This window comes from Capsicum annuum, chromosome 8, assembly GCF_002878395.1.
Source record: "Capsicum annuum cultivar UCD-10X-F1 chromosome 8, UCD10Xv1.1, whole genome shotgun sequence".
Classification (NCBI taxonomy): domain Eukaryota; kingdom Viridiplantae; phylum Streptophyta; class Magnoliopsida; order Solanales; family Solanaceae; genus Capsicum; species Capsicum annuum.
In genome coordinates, this window is record NC_061118.1 from 164,801,911 (window position 1) to 164,816,098 (window position 14,188).

Consider the following 14,188-nt stretch of genomic DNA (forward strand, 5'->3'; position numbering starts at 1 on the left):
TGAAACAAACATTATTGACTGACAAAGGGAGTTCGACAAACAACAGTTGATTTGCAATTCTTCTTCAACCAAAGATGTCAATCGCCTTCACCTCATGTTTCTTCTCCTCTTCCTTCGGAACAGTCACAGTGAGCACTCTGTTCTCCATAGCTGCCTTAATTTCCCCTATTTTCGTATTCTCCGGCAGCCTAAATCTCCTCAAAAACTTGCCGTTGCTCCTCTCCATACCGTGCCACTGATCATTCTTCTCCTCTTGCTCTCTGCTTCTCTCACCACTTATCTGTAATATCCTTCCTTCTGCAACTTCGACTTTCACTTTTTCTTTCTTGATCCCCGGAACATCTGCTTTGAAGATATAAGCTTCTGGAGTTTTCTTCGAATCAATTCTTGCATTTACGAAAGTAGAAGTTTCACGAGAAGAGGAGGGGGTGTTGGTGATTGTGCTTGAAATTGGGAAGCCTTCGAACGGATCCCATAGGTCGAGGGAGAATGGGTCAAAGATGTTGCTCCTGCGACCACCGAAGAAGCTTGGAATCAGAGACATTTTCTGGGGACTTTGTTGTTTGAAGAAGACAAAAGATGTACTGTTACAGAGCTTGAATTTTTCTTTGATTGTAGCGTTTGATAATTTGTTGTTGATGAATGAGAGGAGATGCCGTGATATTTATAGGCGATGAACCATGAAACTTAAGTAATTGGAGTGTAATCTAGGATGTTCTCAGAGTATTCGACGATATTCTTCAATAAGCTATCCAATTCGAGGCTAATCTTCGATGTTCTTCGGTTTAACTTTCATTAATAGAAGAAATAAGAAGCTTCTACAGTATTCGAGGGAATTTTTCTAAAAGGGTCATGCACATTATTGTTCGTCAAGTCATAATTTCAAGGGTAAGGTATAATGGGTAAATAATTTTGAAATAAAATGAAGAGTAAATACATAATAATTACCCACTGATGTTGGTCGAGATTTTTAAAAAGACACTTAAACTTTGAATTCGACCCATTATCCTATGATTCTTACTTAATTTATTGCAAACACACTATTTTTCGCTGAATTTTAGTCACAACAAGGAGAGTGAAATACATGCGTCAATCAGATGCCACCACATGTCAAATATGTTTAATTTATATTTTTATTATTATTTTAATAAAATTTTATTTTTTATTTAATTTAATACCCCACCCCACCCCTTCTTCCCCCACCCCACCCCATCCAACAACTCCCCCAGCAGCTCTCCTCCACTCCCCACCCCCATTCAGCACCCCTACCCCTGTCCAATACCCCCACCCCATCAGCATCTCCCCCAAACACTCCAGCCCCCTCCTCCGTCACCATTCTCTCTCCCCGTCTACTTTTTTTCAAATCAATTCAAAAAATAATTTTATAATTAAATTGAGAGTTTTATGATTGAATTTAGTTTTAAAGATAGTTAAATGATATGATTTAACTGAAAAATTGAGCTTTAATGATATGATTTTAATAAAAAAAAAGCTTCAATGGAGGAACTTTAATGATGATATTGTGTTGAAGAGCTTTAATGGTGTTGAAGAAGATATTATGTTGAAGAAGAAATGGTGGATAGTTAAATGATATGATTTAATTGTAAAATGGAGCTTTAATGAATGATTTAAAAAAATTATGAAAAGTTTCAATGGAAGCTTTAATGGTGAGTTGAGTTAAAGAAGAAAGAGTGGGTGGTTGGAGGGCGGAGAGGGGGTAGGGATAATTTTTAAAAATAAATAAATATTATTTTTTTTTAAAAAATATAAATTATATATTAAATTATTTTACACATGACAGCTTTTAATTGGTCAAAAATGTCAAATTCAAGCCATTTCACGCGCCTGTGGTGCATGTATACACGTAGAGGGTCAAAATGGTGTGTTTGCAACGAAATAAAGAAGAATCATGGGGTAATTAATCGAAGTTAAAGTTTAGGTATCTTTTTGTAAATCTCGGACAAGAGAAGGAGGTAATTATGTATTTACTCTAAAATGAAAGATTAATACATCCTTGACTACATATCTACATGTTTCATTATTTACATATTGAAAATGATGGTGTTTGTAACTTTTCACAACATCATTTAGCAAAAAGTACCTGCACAGTACCAAATGATTAATATTTGTCTCATAAAGAGGAAAGAAAAAGCAAGGGCATATTGATAGATGAGATTTCCGACAAATAAGAAACCAAATCATTACTATCACATGAACCTTAAGTTGTTGCAATTAAGAGTTCGGAACTAAAGTATGCCATGCAACTAAAAAAAGAATCATTCTATGTCATATAAAAAAAGTATTAAAATAGGTTTTGTGCACTTATTAAGTGCACAATGCCTTTCTATTTTAACGGTAAATCCATTCACAGTATCAGAGAAAGTCAAACTTAGTCATTTTTTATGAATTGTGCACTTATTAAGTGCACAATTCATTTTTTTATGAATTATGCACTAAATAAGTGCACAATTCTTATTAAAATAGATTGTGCACTTATTAAGTGCACAATGTTTTTTAAATAAACTGTACACTTATTAAGTGCACAATGTTTATTCACTTTTTACGCATGACATTTTCATTTAATTTGTTTATTTATTTATTTATTTATTTATTTTTTGATTGTGCACTTTTTTAGTGCACAATTCATTTATTTATATTGTTCACTTTTTTGTACAATCAATGGATTGTTGTGATTTTGGACTTGTTGAAGAAGATTAACAAACAACAAAAGGAGCTGAAGGCCAAAAGGATCTTAAAGCTAATTTTAAGCATTAGTGTGATATGTAATCTGATGATGTTCATTTACCTTTTGTGCCATTGAAAGAGAATTGTCTATGTATGATGTTTTATTTTGACGAATATAATAGTATTTCTCTGTTAAAGTACAAATACTCTTAACACGAAAATTTTTATGGTAGATGAGGTGCGCCATGTCATATTTATGTGAGGCTTTTCATTATTTGACAAGTGCACATTGTGGGTCCCGTGTAATTATTATCCTTTTCACTTTTTATTGAAATGTCATGCTTTTTTATTTTTTAATTTATTTACACAAAATCAAATAACATGAATAAAATAGGGTGAAAAAATTATCATACAATTTTTTCTTTTTTATTAATATAAATTATCTAACTTTAAAGTTTATCACACATAAATTATTATTTTTTTTATTTTTCATATAAAAAATCATCCATTTTAAAATTATCACAGTAATCTTTTTTTCTAATTTTTAAATGGCAATGAAATGATATAATAAAATTATTTATCATTATTTTATTCAATAAAATTATTTAGATTAATAGATTTATCTCACGAAGTAACAATAGAATTAAAACCCACACTTAGAAAATAGGATAGTTTGTAATTAGCATCCTTAATATATGTGCATTTTTTTTAATTACACTTTATTTTATTTTTAATGTCTTGGCCCTTAAAATCTCATTAAATTCCTACAAAATTATAATTAATCTCATTTTAATTGTTACAAAGACAAAAAAAAAAGGAAAAAATAGAATTAAGAAGAAAAAATAATAATAGCCTTTCAATATTGATTCATACCTCCAGTGAATTTATCTTGAATGACTTTCAAGCCGTCTTTGCTTCTTTAAATAATCAAATTTAATATTTCAAAAGTATATTTATTGAAATTATTTATTAGTTTAGTTTGGTTTATATTAAAATCATGTGTTTTATTTTTGTTTTTTCATCCGGTGTCCGATACCCGCATTGGAGTACGACTAATGCTGATTCGCGCCGCGTAGGGTCCCATTCGGGGGGAAGCGCACCTTACCAAGAATTTTTTCATACCTAGGGCTCAAACCCGAGACCTCTGGTTAAAGGAGGAGCAGCCCCATCCGCTGTATCACATCATTTGGTGGTATTAAAATATGTGGTTGTATTATGGTGAAACTGTTTAGTTTGAAAGCTTATAACAATTATTATTATTATTATTATTATTATTATTATTATTTATGCTTTTTATTTTATTTTATGTTTTTAAAGGGTAATTTATTTTATTATTATTATTATTATTGTATTTTAAATAGATTGCCCTTTTAAAATATAAAATAAAATAAAAACTATATATGCTTATAACAAATTATCGTATTCATACTATAATTTTTTTACATACAAATACATATTTATAATAATAAACATTTTAAATGTCAGCCGTAAAAAGTGAATAGAGATTGTGCACTTAATAAGTGCACAATCTATTTAAAAAATGTTGTGCACAATCTATTTTAAAAAAAATTGTGCACTTTAGTGCACAATTCATAAAAAAAAATGAATTATGCACTTAATAAGTGCACAATCCATTAAAAAATGGATTGTGCACTTAAAAATTGCACAATCTAAGCATGACCTTCTCTGACGCCGCGAATGGATTTGCTGTTAAAATAAAAAGGCATTGTGCACTTAATAAGTGCACAAAGCCTATTTTAGTATTTTTTTTTATATGACATAAAATAATACTTTTTTTAGTTGTAGGACATATTTGGTTTCGGACTCTGCACTTAACTATATTTCATTCTTTTATATCAAATACCTTCGTAGTATTTATTGGAAGAGTTCGTTGTGATGGGAAAAATACTTTCATAGTAAGAAAATCTAGAAAGTACAAACATGTACTCAAACTAACTTAAATAAAGTAGAAACAATTAGATTAGCTAAATTAGAATATCATGTAATGTTGAAAACATACTGAAAGACATTCGAGAAGCTAACATCGACAAGGAATTAAGCCACTTTTACGTCCAAAACTCTCATGTTCTCGATCTTTCTATTGCAGAAAATCAACCTGAAAAATTTAAAAGTAAATTATTATTATTATTATTATTATTATTTATTATTATTATTATTATTATTATTATTATTATTATTTCATTTCTAATTCTTTATTCCATTTTTGAGAAGAGAAAAACTAAATTATAAAGTTGAAGGTTGTTGCCCTTCAAATTAAATAATCTATAGCCAATATAATCTGGAAAACCTCTATTTAGAAAGGGAAAAAAATGAACATTGATATACATTTAATAAAGCAATGGAAAGTTGGACATTAACCTCCTAGAAATACTCACTGCATCTTTTAAAAACCTTAAATCAGAAACTATCAAATCTTTGTTTTTATTAACAACAGGGACTTCCCCCAATTCTTGTAGAAAACTTGAGACACATAAAATGTGATTCTAATGCTTATTCATCTCTTGATTTTTCCATCATTATTTAAATATCTACAACAATAATATACTGGTATAATTTTATTGGTGGGGTTTAGGGAGAGTAAAGTGTACACAGATCTTACCCCTATAATTCGTAAAGATAAGAGAAGTTGTTTCTGATAGACCCTCAGCTGAAGTGAAGTATCTCAAAGCAATTTGAAAAGGGAAATATGGAAATAGAAATAGTAACATCAACACTATATATGAATGCATGGAGCGGAATTTACCTTACTGTTTGCCTTTGCATACGCAATCAGCTGCTAAGTGTCTGACTCAAGAATGCCATCAACTATAGTAGCCACGCCTCTAATGATTGCTTGTTTAAGAGCAGATATGGAGGATGCAACAACATTGCATTGAGTTAAGAAATTAACGATCAGACAGATTGTCTTTCAAGAGATGACGGAGGGCTTGTCACACTACCAACCTTCTGAAAGATACAAAGCTTATAAATACATCAGTAGTGGGATGTGCAACACAGCCAGCTTCAACTCTGTATAACAGGACGGACAACATTAGTTCATATATCGTTTTGGACACACAACCAATAGACATACATGGACAAATTGATTTATAATTAAGCCCTATGTGCTATAATGTTGAGTCAAGATGCTCCGCCTTTTCTATAGAAGCAGTCAACTGAGTTCTAAACGAATTAGCTTCTGGCCATATTACGCCTGTTGGGTTCAATATGTATGGAAGAAGTGTGAATAGAAAATGGAGAGAAAAAGGATGGAGGGAAGGAAACACTAATTTAGAAAGTGTACTCTCAAATTGAAAAGTTCACTAAATCTCCCACATTGGTGGGAGAAGAGAACTTTGGAGTATTTTTAATAAAGAATACTTACTCTACATAGATAGTGAGGCAAGAACAAGGTGGTGCTTCGTGTTGTTGTCGTCGCTTGGCTCGACTTTGAATTTGGATTGATGGAATCTATTATTTTGGACAAAATTTATTTGATCAAAATCTGATCCGAATATTCTAAAGGAAAAATGACAGAAATGCAGAAAATTTTTTTGTGTTTTATCCTCCATTTATATGCATGTATACAGTGAACTGATGCATTATTTCGAACTGAACTGATGCAATGTTATGAACTGATGCTTCAAAAAGATGCAACCATTCAGTAAAAATGATACACTGATTCATGGAAAGGTATGCTTGTTCGGAAAAGATACACTGTTTGGACGAATAGACATGATTTTTCAGGAAAGGTTACACCTTTTTAAATAAACCATTGCCACTTTTCAGAAGAGGCCAGTTATGACTATATAAACCTGCTTTCATCCATAGGTTTAGACATGAAAATTTTTTTGAAACAAAAACTCTTCTTGTTTTCAAATATTTTGTGTGATCAATCAAACTGTTGAGTGAGTTCGTAGAATCCGTCAATTTGAGGTACCGTTATTGTTCGGATTGAAGTCCATTTTATCCTGGGAGGAAGATTCCATAACCTCGGGTACAGTGAGGAGAATTATTCCATAAGGACATTCCATGAAGTCGGGGGACTTGATCTAAATTTCTGTTTCATCTTTTTCTGAATATTAACACACTTCTAAGATAGATTATTCATAATCTAGTGTTGAAGGTGTGAAGAAACTTCATAAGTTCTTGTCTTGAACTTGAACTTTCCTTGAAGTTTCTGTTGCTTATATATAGATTCTTGTACCCGAATACATACAAAATAACAATCTTAAGGAATAATTCAGAATCTGTATTACTTGTTTTTGAAGATTAAATCTTTAAACTTTCTACTCCGTTTGAATTTAACTAGTGATTAGAAGACATAAAATCTTTATCACAAGTTTAAAATTCACTCGGTTGACAATTGGAAGTCATTAAAACTTCATTGTTAACTAGAAACAAGAAGAAGAGTTTAAGTTGCTTAACTTTATAAGTAGTATTCTGAAAATACTAAATATTATTGTCTTGTGGTGACAGGAAAAATAACTAATGAAAGCCAAATGCAAGATGCGGCTACGACTGTGGGGGCAACTAGCATTGCTTCAACAAGTCGAGCAAATGCTCCGCAACCAATGGCACCTGCGGAGAAGCCTGGAAAATTTACGGGCGTTGACTTTAAGCGATGACAGCAAAAAATGTTCTTTTACCTCACCACTCTATGCCTTTAAAGGTTCACTAGTGAAGATGCTCCTGAGGTGCTCGAGGGAACCTCGGACAAAGAGCATTTCATGATTGTAGAAGCTTGAAAATACTCAGACTTTCTTTGTAGGAATTATATATTAAGTGGTCTCCAAGACGACCTCTACAATGTTTACAGTGGAACTAAGACACCGAAGAAATTGTGGGGGGCACTAGATCGAAAATACAAGACATAGGATGCGGAAATTAAGAAATTCTTTGTTGCAAGGTTCTTGGACTTTAAAATGATAGAGAGCAAATCGGTTGTCTCTCAAGTGTAGGAATTGCAAGTAATCATCCATGATCTTCTAGTGGAAGGTTTGATTGTGAATGATGCTTTCCAAGTAGGATCGATAATTGAGAAGCTACCACCAATGTGGAAGACTTCAAAAACTGCTTGAAGCATAAAAGCAAGGAGATGACTGTTGAAGATCTTATTAACCGACTGCGTATTGAAGAGGATAATAAAGCTACCGAGAGAAGGTCAAAAGGGAATTCTGCAATTAATGGAGCACATATTATGGAAGATGACCAAAATAATTCTGAGAAAAGGAAGAAAGTTGAACAAGGAAGCAATCAACCGAAGAAGAAATTCAAGGAAAAATGCTTCAATTGTGGCAAGATTGGCCATAAGTCCACGGATTGTCGAACCCCAAAGAAAGGCAAGAAAAAGGATCAAGCAAATATGATTGAATCCAACAAAGAATGCGATGATCTGTGTGCTATGTTTTCAGAATACAACTTGGTGGGAAATCCTCGCGAATGATGGATGGATTCTGGTGCCACCCGCCATGTATGTGCAACAAAGAGTTGTTTTCGTCATTTGTTCTGGCTCAAGTAGAAGAAATAATCTACATGGCTAACTTCGCTACTGCTAAGGTAGAAGGAACAGGAAAAATGTGCTTGAAAATGACTTCAGGAAAAGTTTTGACACTTAACAATGTCTTGTATGTTTCAGAGTTACGTAGAAATTTAATTTCTGTTTCACTTCTAGACAAGAACGGATTCAAATGTGTAACCGTTTCTAGTAAAATTATAATTAGCAAAGGAGAAATGTATGTAGGAAAATGCTATCTCACCGAGGGCCTTTATAAGATGAATGTAATGAATGTTGAAATAAATAAAAGTTCAAATTCTTCTTATTTTCTTGAGTCTTATGATTTATGGCATGAACATTTAGGCAATGTTAATTATAAAACGCTACAAAAACTGATTAACTTAGAAGTTCTGCCGAACTTTGAGTGCAATAAATCAAAGTGTCAACATGTGTGGAATCAAAGTATGCAAAACATCCTTATAAGTCTGTTGAAAGGAATTTCAATCCCTTAGACTTAGTACACACTGACATTTGAGATATGAAGTCAACACCATCACGTGGTGGAAAAAAGTATTTCATAACTTTTTTTGACAATTGCACTAGATATTGTTATGTCTATTTGCTAAATAGTAAGGATGAAGAAATGGGTACGTTTAGGAAATACAAAATTGAAGTTGAAAATCAGTTAGATAAAAAGATAAAAATAATAAGAAGTGATAGGGGCAGAGAATATAAATCTCCTTTCGCCGAAATATGTGTAGAGAATGGAATTGTCCATCAAACTACGGCCCCGTATTCACCTCAATCTAATGGAATTGCGGAAAGGAAGAAACAAATTTTGAAGGAAATGATGAATGCCTTGCTTATAAGTTTTGGTTTACCGTAAAACTTGTGGGAGGAGACTATCCTTACAGTCAATCGTATACTCAATACAGTTCCCCATAGTAAGACACAGTCAATTTCTTATGAAAAATGGAAAGGAAGGAAACCCAACTTGAAATATTTCAAAGTGTGGGGTTGTCTAGCAAAGGTCCAAGTTTCTATGCCTAAGAGGGTTAAGATAGAACCTAAACTGTGGACTGTGTGCTCATAGGATATGCTAAAAGCAGTAAAGCATGTCGATTTTTGGTTCATAAATCCGAACATCCGGATATAAATAAAAATACGGTAATTGAATCAGATAATGTTGAATTCTTTGAAAATATTTACCTGTATAAAACTAGACATGAACATTCTAGTGGAGGGTCTAAATAACCTCGAGATGAACCAAGTGAGAATATGCATAATGAAGAGAATCCAAGATGTAGTACACGTCGAAGAACTTCTACTACGTTTGGATCAGATTTTGTAACTTTTCTCTTAGAAAATGAGCCTCAAACATTTAAATAAGCGGTGTCGACATCAGACTCATCCTTTTGGAAAGAGGCAGTCAATAGTAAGATTAATTCAATCTTAAGCAATCATACTTGAAAATTGGTTGATTTTCCTCCCGAAAATAAATATTTAGGTTCTAAATAGATCTTCAAAAGGAAGATGAAAGCGGATGGTACTATTGACAAATACAAGGCAAAACTTGTAGTAAAAGGCTTCAAACAAAAAGAAGGTCTTGATTACTTTGATATATACTTGCCAGAAACAAGGATAAAATCAATTCGAATGTTAATTGCCTTAGCTGCGGTATTTGATCTTGAAATTCATCAAATGGATGTGAAAATCGCTTGCCTAAATGGAGAATTGGAGGAAGAAATTTACATGGAACAACCTGAGGATTTTATGGTTCCAGGAAAGGAAAACAAGGTGTGTAAACTTATTAAGTCATTGTATGGACTAAAGCAAGCACCAAAATAATGGCATGCGAAGTTTGACCAAACCATGTTGGCAAACAGATTTAAAATAAATGAATGTGATAAATGTGTTTATATTAAAGACACTCCAAATCACCAAGTCATTGTATGTTTATATGTGGATGATATGTTGATCATCAGCAGAGACATTTCTGACATAAATGCAGTTAAATGAATGCTCGAGAGCAAGTTTGATATGAAAGAACTTGGAGTTGCAGATGTGATCTTAGGTATAAGAATCCATCGAACTCCATAAGGGTTGGCATTGTCACAGTCTTATTATATCAAAAATATACTTGACAAGTTCAAGTATATGGAATTCGGTATTGCCAAGACTCCATTGGATGTGAGCTTTGTACTTCGAAAGAATGAAGGTGAAAGTGACTCACAATTGGAGTACGCAAGAGTATTGGGATGTTTATTGTATACAATGAATTGTACACGATCAAACATAGCATGCGCTATTAGTAAATTGAGTCGGTACACAAGTAATCCCAACAAAACTCATTGGATGGAAATGAAAAGAGTGTTGGGGTATCTTAAATACACTCAAGATTATGCCTTGCATTATAATAAATATCCTGCGGTACTTGAAGAATATAGTGATGGAAATTGGATCACTGGATCGGATGAAGTAAAATCCATAAGTGGATATTTATTTACTATCGGAGGAGGAGTAGTCTCTTGGAAATCATCCAAACAGACTTGTATTGCTCGTTCTACAATGGAATCTGAATTTATCACATTGGATAAAGCCGGTGAAGAAGCAAAATGGCTTCGAAATTTCTTGGAAGACATTCCGTATTAGCCCAAATCAGTGGCACCAGTATGTATACACTGTGATAGCCAAGCGACAATAGGTAGTGTAGGGAGTATGATGTATAACGATAAATCTCGTCAAATACGAGGGAGACATAATACCGTTAGAGAACTTCTCTCTAGTGGAATTATCATTATTGACTACGTAAAGTCAAAGGATAATGTTTTGGATTGACTTACGAAAGGTCTATCTAGAGAAGGAGTGGAAAGGACATCCAAGGGAATGGGTTTAAAGCCTAGGACAAGTCAGCATGGCGGTAACTCTACCTAGCAGACTGGAGATCCCAAGAGCTAGGTTAAAGGAGATCAAACAAAGTTGTGTCTGACAGGTTCAACATTGTCAATTACCCAACCCATTCTCATGATGTAGACAATGTTTAGTAAACAAGGATAAGACTTAAGGTTAAAAGTCTTTTAATGATTATCTAAATTTGGCAGATTTGACCAAATAGTTTAATCTATAGGATTGAACATTTAGAAATCACCTAAGTAAGGACGAAGTGGAAGCTGCTTCAAAGAGAATGTTAGTAAAGGCCCATTCTCTAAGCTCTCATGAAACTGGGACGTGTTCATGGCTGAAAAAAATAAAACTGTGAGAACCATAAACGGTAAAAGGCTGGTTATGTGACACGTGTTGTCTAGGTGTACATTAAAGCTCGATGGTTCAAAGATATCAAATTTGCTAATTGACCGAGTGCATCCGATGCATGTTCACTACGGAAAGGTCAAAGAAAAACCAACTTATGCAGATGCAATCAGTCTTTACTTGATGATCACATACTTGTCCGTAAAAATTTTATGAAAAATAGCCATTCCTCATTCATGTGGGGAATTGTTGGGTTCAATATGTATGAAAGAAGTGTGAATGGAAAATGGAGAGAAAAATGATGGAGGGAAGGAGACACTAATTTAGAAAGTGTACTCCCAAATTGGAAAGTTCACTAAATCTGCCATATTGGTGGGAGAAGAAAACTTTGGAGTGTTTTTAATAATGAATACTTACTCCACATGGATAGTGAGGCAAGAAAAAGGTGGTGCCTCGCGCCGTCGTCGACGTCGCTCGCTCGGCTCGGCTTCAGCTTCGGCCTCAACTTTGGCGTCGGATTTGGATTTGGATTTGGATGAAAATGGAGAGAAAAATGGTGGAGGGAAGGAGACACTAATTTACAAAGTGTACTCCCAAATTGAAAAGTTCACTAAATCTCTCACATTGGTGGGAGAAGAGAACTTTGGAGTGTTTTTAATAATGAATACTTACTCCACATGGATAGTGAGGCAAGAACAAGGTGGTGCCTCGAGCTGTCGTCGTCGCTCGCTCGGCTCGACTTCGGCTTCGACTTTGGATTTGTCAAATGATCGATCAATGAGATCTATCTAATCTTTTTGGACAAAATTTATTTTATCAAAATCTGATCCGAATATACCAAAGAAAAAATGACAGAAACGCAGAAAATTTTTCTGTGTGATCAATCAAACTGTTGAGTGATTTCGTAGAGTCCATCAATTTGAGGTACCGCTATTGTTCGGATTGAAGGCCATTTTATCCTGGGAGAAAGATTCCATAACCTCGGGTACAGTGAGGGGAATTATTCCTTAAGAACACTTCGTGAAGTCGGAGGACTTGGTATAAATTTTTGTTTCATCTTTTTCTGAATATTAAAACACTTCTAAGATAGATTGTTCATAATCTAGTGTTGAAGGTGTTAAGAAACTTCATAAGTTCTTGTCTTGAACTTGAACTTTCTTTGAAGTTTCTGTTGCTTATATATAGATTCTTGTACCCAAATACATACAAAATAACAATGCCTACCACTCCCTTCTCTTTACCTGATACAAGGCAGTCGAAGTACGCACCACCCTGTAGATATGAATGGCGCGAAGGAAAGGTGCAAATTATCATCTGATGCATTTGCTAGACATCAAAAAAGGAATTAACTTATACTATCGTGTAAAAGTTGTTTATACTATTAGACGTAATTTAACCTGTTATAACAAATTACCTACTTTATTTTACAGGTCACTACTTCCATTTACTATGTGAAGTTACATATTGCTATCTTTTAGGTGTGTAATACTATTAATGCATATGAGTTAATTAAAGAAAAGGTCATATAAGCTAACGAAATACTTTTTACACTGATGCAATTCAATCGATTGTAGTAGGTTTCATCACCGTAATATTTAGGTTATCATATTAGACTTGATACGAAGAGTTACCAATTATTGCGAATTATGGTGTTCAGACACTTCAAAAAGGTAGTCACACCCGCGTCGGATCCTCCAAAATACATTATTTTTGGAGGATTTAAAAAGCACATTTTGATGTTTTTAAAGATTCCAAGCAACATAAGTTGTAATTCAATAGTATCTAATGGTCTAAAAAAAGCATACGTAGTCAGTGCACAAAACTTAAGCTCGGAGAATAAAATGACTTACTTCATTTGCTTGGTTTGGACAAGCTTGCCAGCAGTAGAAATATCAGCATCAAGTTCTTCATTTTGGTAGAAAAGTTTAGGATCATTTACCATATCCAATTTTCTCTTCTTGTAAGCAGCAACACAAACTTGCAATAACCTAGTAAAAGGGCTACCAGCAGGATCCAAATTTCTATACAAAGGGTATCCAAATATGAACACAACAATTGAAATAAGCATAGCAATTATTGGTACAACAAATCCAATGCTCCATCCAATATTATCTTGAATGTAAACAATTATCGTGACAGCAACAAGCATTGAAAATCCCATTGGCCTGATTTTGCTTCTTTTTCATTGAAAATCCCATTGGCTTGATTTTGCTTCTTTTTTCATGAGCTATTTACTCATTCTTCTTTTACTCTGAGTTTGAAATTGTTATTTTATGGTGTTTTCGGGTACAAGAATCTGTATTTAGGCACAACTTCAACACTAGTTCAAATTTAAAACAAGAACCCTATAAAGTACAAAAACACCCTCAACACAAGATCGAAGTGATCTTTCTAAGAAGTGTGTTTTAGTTTTTCAGAAATTAAGATGAAATAGAAATATAAAGCCAAGTCCCCCGACTTCATGGAGTGTCCTTAAGAAATAATTTTCCTCACTGTATCCGAGGTTTTGGAATCTTCCTCCAAGGATAAAATGACTTTCAATCCAACTATAGTGGTACCTCAAATAATTGAATTTGTCGAACTCACCCAACGATTTGATTGATCACAAAGAATGTTTTGAATACAAGAAGAGTTTTTATTCCATAAAATTTTTCATTCATTTCTAAACCTGTAGATGAAAGCAGGTTTATACAACCAACAAATACCTTTTCTGAAAGATAACAATGGTTTACTTAAAAGGTGTATCCTTTGGAAGAG

General features: G+C 33.5%; 1 protein-coding gene across 1 annotated transcript; it reads right to left on the minus strand.

The window, feature by feature from the left end:
• On the minus strand, window positions 1–648 carry LOC107879949 (18.2 kDa class I heat shock protein-like). Its single transcript, XM_016726871.2, has one exon. The coding sequence runs from the start codon at window positions 542–544 to the stop codon at window positions 65–67; it is 480 nt and encodes a 159-aa protein (XP_016582357.1). The 5' UTR covers window positions 545–648; the 3' UTR covers window positions 1–64.
• Window positions 649–14,188: the final 13,540 nt, after the last annotated feature.

Bases quoted from the DNA above. Each gene is read 5' to 3' on its own strand.
- LOC107879949 (XM_016726871.2), bottom strand. From the start codon at position 544: ATGTCTCTGATTCCAAGCTTCTTCGGTGGTCGCAGGAGCAACATCTTT.